Below are 7796 nucleotides of genomic sequence, written 5' to 3'. Positions count from 1 at the left end.
GTCTTGTCATTGTCGGTAATCAGGCCAACAACTGTTGTGTCATCAGCAAACTTAATGATGGTGTTGGAGTCGTGCCTGGCCATGCAGTCATGAGTGAACAGGAAGTACAGGAAGAGACTGACACCGCACCCCTAAGGGGCCCCTGTGTTGAGGATCAGTGTGCAGATGTGTTGTTACCTACCCTTACCACCTGGGGGCAGCCTGTCAGGAGGTCCAGGATCCAGTTGCAGAGGAGGTGTTTAGTCCCAGGGTCCTTTGCTTTGTGATGAGCTTTGAGGGCACTGTGGTGTTGAACGCTCAGCTGTAGTCAATGAACAGCATTCTCACATAGGTGTTTATTTTGTCCAGGTGGGAAAGAGTAGTGTGGAGTGCAATAGAGATTGGATCATCTGTGGATCTGTTAGGGCGGTATGCAGATTGAAGTGGGTCTAAGGTTTCTGGGATAATGGTGTCGATATCAGCCATGACCAGCCTTTCAAAGCACTTCATGGCTACAGACGTGAGTGCTACGGATCGGTAGTCATTTAGGCAGGTTACCTTTGTGTTCTTGGGCACAGGGACTATGGTGGCCTGCTTAAAACATGTTGGTATTATAGACTCGGACAGGGAGAGGTTGAAAATGTCAGTGAAGACACTTGTCAAATGGTCAGCGCATGTTCGCAGTACACGTCCTGGTAATGTCTGGCCCTGCGGCCTTGTGAATTCTGACCTGTTTAAAGGTCTTACTCACATCGGCTGCGGAGAGCGTGATCACACAGTGATCTGGAACAGCTGGTGCGCTCATGCATGTTTCAGTGTTTTTTTGCCTCGAAGCGAGCATAGAAGTAGTTTAGCTCATCCGGTAGGCTCATGTCACTGGGCAGCTCTCGGCTGTGTTTCTCTTTATAGTCTGTAATGGTTTACAAGCCCTGCCACATCCGACGAGCGTTGGAGCCAGTGTAGTGCGATTCGATCTTAGTCCTGTATTGACACTTTTCCTGTTTGATGGTTCGTCGGAGGGCATAGCGGGATTTCTTATAAGCATCCGGGTTAGAGTCCCGCTCCTTGAAAGTGGCAGCTCTAGCCTTTAGCTCAGTGTGGACTTTGCCTGTAATCCATGGCTTCTGGTTGGGTGGGGTGTGTACGTACAATCCCTGTGGGGACGATGTCCTCGATGCACTTATTGATGAAGCCAATGGTGTACTCCTCAATGCCATAGGAAGAATCGCGGAACATATTCCAGTCTGTGCTAGCAAAACAGTCCTGTATCTTGGCATCTGCTTCATCTGACCACTTTTTTATTGACCGAGTCATTGGTGCTTCCTGCTTCAATTTGAGCTTGTAAGCAAGAATCAGGAGGATAGAATTATGGTCAGATTTGCCAAATGGAGGGCGAGGGAGAGCTATGTATGCGTCTCTGTGTGTGGAGTAAAGGTGGTCTTTAGTTTTTTCCCCCTCTGGTAGCACATTTAACATGCTGATAGACATTTGGTCAAACAGATATGTTTCCCTGCAGTCCCCCGGTCAGTAGGAGCACCGCCTCTGGATTAGCATTTCCTGTTTGCTTATGGTGAAATAAAGCTAATTGAGTGCAGTCTTAGTGCCAGTTTCGTAGACAGCTACGAAAAATACAGATGAAAACTCTAGGTAGATAGTGTGGTCTACAGCCTATCATGAGATACTCTACCTCAGGTGAGAAAAACCTTGACTTCCTTAGATATCGTGCACCAGCTGTTGTTTACATATGCATAGTCTGCCACCCCTTGTCTTACCAGATACAGCGGATAACCAGCCAGCTGTATGTTGATAATGTCTTCATTCAGCCATGACTCCATAAGATATTACAGTTTTTAATATCCCGTTGGTAGTTTAATCTTCCTCGTAGGTCATCAATTTTATTTTCCAATGATTGCACGTTAGCTAGAAGAATTGAAGGCAGTGGGAGTTTATTCGATCGCCTGCGAATTCTCAGAAGGCAGCTGACCTTTGTCCTCTTTTTCCTCCGTCATCTCTTCAAACAAATGATGGGGATTTGGCCTGTGATGAGTAATCGCCGTTCTGATGTCCAGAAGTTATTCTCTGTCATAAGAGACGGTAGCAGCAACATTATGTATCAAATAAGTTTTAAAAAATAAGTTACGAACAACACAAAAAAACGAACATAAAAACCCAATCGGTTAGGAGCATGTAAAACATCTTCTCCAGCGTGTTCAGGGTGGAATCAGCTGTGCATTGCTAGGGCAAAAGCCAAAAGTTGCACTCAGGGAGGGGCCCAGGACCGAGTTTGGGCAACCCTGAGCTACACTATTGACAAAGATATTTAGCAATCATTTATTTTATTGATGTTCCTGAGACGTTAGTTCTCCAGAGTTGAGAGAGCTGATCATTATGTGCAGCGCGCCTGATGTAAAGTCGACCCTGGAACAGGCCATTGGTCACAAGGTGCGAATATCATGTGATAACCGTTGTTGGGAGAAAAAACATCTGAAATCACTCCAGATTGCAAAATACTCCAGCGTCGCTTCGAATGAAAGATAATTTAACTAGTTTGAGCTTTTACATCGCACACTAACGAAGGTAAATAACACATGTAATTAATTTTGTCTGGCGTTACGCCTAACCCATTTTATTTTATGTTTATTAACTTGCTATGCTAGCTAGCTAAATTAGCTAGCGACAACTGTCAGCTCTGTCATTCATTGTTTTGATCAGCTAATAATGATGAATTTGTTTTCTTGCCTCTATCTTTAGACTATATGAAGACTATGCATTGCAGTTCCCAACTTGAATAACACATCTGACGATATTCCCTCATCTACCCTCTTACTCTTCTCAGATTCTCTGAACACAATGGTACGAGATTCTTTGGATCAATAGATGTTGGTTGGTTTAGACAATTAAAATAATTGTAACTAGCTTACTAGTTAACTAAATTAGCTGCATTACTTTGAAATGAGACGAATGTGCTGAAAATCCACTGATAACATTCAAGCTATAGAATTTTTCTGGTATGTGATAGGAGGTCCCCACACCCCTTCAATGGTTAAGTTGCTCCCCTATGATCCCCCCCATCCCGTAAAGTCTTTACTCTGCCTCCCCCCAATAGCCATTTATTTATTATCCATTGCCACAGTTATGTATATGGTGTTATTTATATTGTTTTGTTGTCATTGTATTTCCCTTGGTCCTTCATTGTGTTTCCCTTAGTCCTGCATGTAGGAGCTCGAAGCCTAGTAATTTTTCCAACAATTGTTTACAGATTATTTCACTTATAATTCACTGTATCACAATTCCAGTGGGTCAGAAGTTTACATACACTAAGTTGACTGTGCCTTTAAACAGCTTGGAAAATTCCAGAAAATGATGCCATGGCTTTAGAAGCTTCTGATAGGCTAATTGACATAATTGGAGTCAATTGGTGGTGTACCTGTGAATGTATTTCAAGGCCTACCTTCAAACTCAGTGCCTCTTTGCTTGACATCATGGGAAATTCAAAAGAAATCAGCCAAAACATTGGAGACCTCCATAAGACTGGTTCATCCTTGGGAACAATTTCCAAACGCCTGAAGGTACCACATTCATCTGTACAAACAATAGTACGCAAGTTACGCAAGTATAAACACCATGGCACTACGCAGCCGTCATACCGCTCAGGAAGGAGACGGGTTCTGTCTCCTAGAGATGAGCGTAATTTGGTGCGAAAAGTGCAGATCAATCCCAGAACAACAGCAAAGGACCTTGTGAAGATGCTGGAGGAAACAGGTACAAAATTATCTATATCCACAGTAGAACGAGTCCTATATCGACATAACCTGAAAGGCCGCTCAGCAAGGAAGAAGCCACTGCTCCAAAACCGCCATAATAAATGCCAGACTACGGTTTGCAACTGCACATGGGGACAAAGATCGTAATTTTGTGAGAAATGTCCTCTGGTCTGATGAAACAAAAATAGAACTGTTTGGCCGTAATATCCATCGTTATGTTTGGAGGAAAAAGGGGGAGGCTTGCAAGCCAAAAAACACCATCCCAACCGTGAAGCACGGGGGTGGCAGCATCATGTTGTGGGGGTGCTTTGCTGCAGGAGGGAGAGGTGCACTTCACAAAATAGATGGCTTTGTGAGGAAGGAAAATTATGTGAATATATTCAAGCAACATCTCAAGACATCAGTTAGGAAGTTAAAGCTTGGTTGCAAATGGGTCTTCCAAATGGACAATGACCCCAAGCATACTTCCATTTTGCCACAACTTTGGCTTAAGGACAACAAAGTCAAGATATTGGAGTGGCCATCACAAACCTGAGTCAGGTACACTAGCTCTGTCAGGAGGAATGGGCCAAAATTCACCCAACTTATTGTGGGAAGCTTGTGGAAGGTTACCCAAAACGTTTGACCCAAGTTAAACAATTTAAAGGCAATGCTACCAAATACTAATTAAGTGTATGTAAACTTCTGACCCACTGGGAATGTGACAAAATAAATAAAAGCTGAAACAAATCATTCTCTCTACTATTATTCTGACATTTCACATTCTTCTTAAAATAAAGTGGTGATCCTAACTGACCTAAGATGAGGAATTTTTACTTGGATTAAATGTCAGGAATTGTGAAACTGAGTTTAAATGTATTTGGCTAAGGTGTATGTAAACTTCTGACTTCAACTGTACATGTGACTATTAAACACTCAATCAGAGTGAAGTAGGCCATTTCAGGTTAATACATCCACAGATAACAAACTAGATGTGAACGTTTTGTGCCATGTAGATATAAAGACCTAGATTGGCGATTTCATTTTCATTGTGATGCAGTATGTATAAATATTTGCTTTGAAAGTACATGAACCACAGAGCAAATGTATGGAGTTATGAACAGATTTCTGCATTCCTAGACTGGGCAAATTTGTCTACTGTATATAGGCCTACTGCTGAAACAATAGTTCACCATGTGCACAACGTTATTCATCACCACCACCTATTGACGTAGCAGAATAAGTCAAATATACACCCGTGTGAGGATAATGGCACATCCTCACCTAAAGACTCATACATTTCTTATTGTGTTTGTTTATTTGTTATAGGGCCAGCAATGAGGGAGGGCATTTGTTTGCTACATTTTATGCTCTTAACTTTTTGAACTTATCCCTGTTTTTAGCCTTTTAGATCAAAGTCTGATTTTTTTTTTAACCCGTCATTTGTATTTTTTTATTTAAATAAATTAAACATTTTTGGAGTTAAACTGTACCTTGCTTCAAGAAAACTTTTTATGTTCACGGGGTAATAGCCAACTTCGTCAACAACACGAGCACATGGTCTTAGGTTTTCTTAACGCCTCTTCTCAAAACTGTGCAGATAGGGGTGGTGTGTTTGGCCCTCCTAGGCCTGACCTCAGCCCTGATTTGTCCCGATGGTGGGATGTGTGACGATGGCAACACCTGCTGCAAGACCCCCAGTGGTGGATATGGCTGCTGTCCATTACCAAATGTAAGTGATTAGTGCCTAGTCGTCTAAAGTTTGTATCTGAGTGACTGCTTGGTTAAATGAGGTATGCAGGACAGTCTCGGTCCAGCTGACCCTGCTTTGAACTGGTAGTGTGAAAATGCTTATTCAGCACCATAGTGTGAAAGAGCAAAGCTAATTTTATGGCCATAGCCCAGCAACTCCATCATCAGCAACACAGTGTTTTGATGGTATTGCTAATTCTGTGGAGGTTCTATTCATTTGAATGTTGTAACATAGCTATAAAATGGACTGTTTTACTGCCAACTCATGACTTTTTCAAAGATCACACTGTCTTAAAACCCATCTCCAGGCTGAGTGCTGTTCCGACCACCTGCATTGCTGCTATGAGGGGACAGTGTGTGACTTAGTCCACTCCAAGTGCCTCAATAAAACAGTCTCTCTGCCGTGGGTCAGAAGAGTCCCCGCACAACACATCATCAGCCCTCTGGTAAAGAGAATGCAACATTATTCTCTGTATCTCTGTGTATTATAAACTATAGTGTCTGTTTTGTTTAATATAGATTATATTTCTTAATGATTATTTTTAAGCCTTTTCAACAATGTTATTTAACTAGTTGCGTGAATGGGACATATGTGTCAACCCAACCCTCGTTGGTATGCATTGCCTGTCACTCCATTTAGATGGTGGAGGGAGTGAGGGCAGTCATTTGTCCCGACGGCGAGTCGGAGTGTCCGGACGACACCACCTGCTGTCAACTCCCAGAAGGCTCCTGGGGCTGCTGTCCGCTGGCCAAGGTACGTTACACACTTGTCCCTTATTCCTTATCTGGAAGTCCTTTGAGTGCAATTTTGACAGTCTTAAATTGCAGAGATGTCTGTAGGTGATGTGAATAATACAGTAGAGGTTTGCATATTTTAGCGCTGTCAAAATGAGGATCTTTGCGTTTAACTGTTGCCCCGGGTCCATTGCCTATGGTTGTACAATGTTCACCCGGAACCACCACTGTAATGTGTTGCAAAGATCTTTCAGATGATTCTGCAACTGTCGACAATGCACACTAAAATACGGCAGCAACCCTTTTGAGAGAATTGATTAAAGTCCCTCTCGTCTTCTTGAGCGTCATAAATAACATGTTAAGTTTCAATGCCCCCTTATGCTTGGCTTCAGCTATTAATAGAACGTACATTTGCGTAGAAAGTGACCTGACCTGACTACGAGGCAACAGATTAAACATAGTTAATGAAGTGAGTCACCGTGGCTGCTGGAGGGGTTTTTCACTAAGTGGAATCAAGGGGTTAATGAGTTGGCTACATTCAGTTAATATAGAATAGGTTTGACTTTTTCTACAGTACTTGCAAAAGTGGGCTCTCTTTGTGTAGTACTCGCTCTGTCTCAGAATTGTTATTGTAAATATGTGATTGTAATGCTTAACACTTCAGGGGGCAAAATGTTACTTATTGTATTACGGTATTAATCATTTGAAACGGCTTACCCTGTTCCAGGTGGCAAATGTAGTTGATTTGGGTATGCATATACAGTGTTGTGGCAAATATCAGAAAGAGCTGTTCATTTACTTTATTACAAGCTGCAGCAAGGGAGACTCACTCCAGACACATCTAAAGTAGGACTGCGTAAACCGTTGTTCATGCTCTACAGTTATAGGGAGTGTCTATTTCTTGCAGAAACTGTTTGTGTTCCCACAGCACCTGTTCTCAGTCAAACACACAATATTCTGGGCTTTCTGCCAATTACCCTCCCTACATCATGTTATCGCCTGGTTCCTCTGGTAGTTCTGCAAAGCTGGTTACCCTCAAGTTACCGATCATAGGCATTTTACTATTCAGCAAAAGTTCATTTATTGTTCAGATTAAGAATTAACATGAATATATGATTTACCATAGCATAGAGTAAATATTCCGCAATTTTTTGGGACATTTGTATTTGAAGGCGTTGGAATAAGTCACCATGTAATTTGTAACACGATACTTCAGAGAAGGGTAATTTGTATTTTATAAGTACTCTTAAGTTTTATAACAATTCACAATTTTGTGGTCCCATATCACCCACATTTTCTGCATTGGTATCAGAAAGAGGGGTGAAAGTAAGCCGGTACGTAATAGTGGTGGTACGTCGTACCGGTTTATTTTATTTATGTTACTAGGCAAGCCCATTAAGAACAAATTCTTACTTATAATGACTGCCTACCAAAATACCTCCTATGGGGGCTGGGATAAAAAATTAATAATAATAATATATGACAAAACACGCATCACGACAAGAGACACCACAACACTACATAGAGCGAGACCTAAGACGACAACACAGCATGGCAGAAACACGTGACACCACCGCATGGTAGCAA

The 7796-nt window shown here is 42.0% G+C and overlaps 1 protein-coding gene across 2 annotated transcripts in view; it reads left to right on the top strand.

The window, feature by feature from the left end:
- The first annotated feature begins 2394 nt into the window (after positions 1 to 2394).
- LOC139376501 (progranulin-like) overlaps positions 2395 to 7796 on the top strand; it is a 30423-nt gene continuing 25021 nt past the window's right edge. Inside the window, exons 1-5 of one of the 2 annotated variants that reach the window (XM_071119148.1) lie at positions 2395 to 2556; positions 2731 to 2832; positions 5323 to 5454; positions 5783 to 5920; positions 6115 to 6228. In XM_071119148.1, coding sequence (XP_070975249.1) covers positions 2830 to 2832; positions 5323 to 5454; positions 5783 to 5920; positions 6115 to 6228 — 387 coding nt within the window. In that variant the 5' untranslated portion in view covers positions 2395 to 2556; positions 2731 to 2829. The remainder of the gene's footprint in view (positions 2557 to 2730; positions 2833 to 5322; positions 5455 to 5782; positions 5921 to 6114; positions 6229 to 7796) is intronic. The other variant, XM_071119147.1, reaches the window with a different exon arrangement.

The sequence above is a fragment of the Oncorhynchus clarkii genome, chromosome 20 (genome assembly GCF_045791955.1).
Source record: "Oncorhynchus clarkii lewisi isolate Uvic-CL-2024 chromosome 20, UVic_Ocla_1.0, whole genome shotgun sequence".
Classification (NCBI taxonomy): domain Eukaryota; kingdom Metazoa; phylum Chordata; class Actinopteri; order Salmoniformes; family Salmonidae; genus Oncorhynchus; species Oncorhynchus clarkii.
Note: the sequence above shows the minus strand (reverse complement) of the source record. Positions and strands in the feature narration are given on the sequence as shown.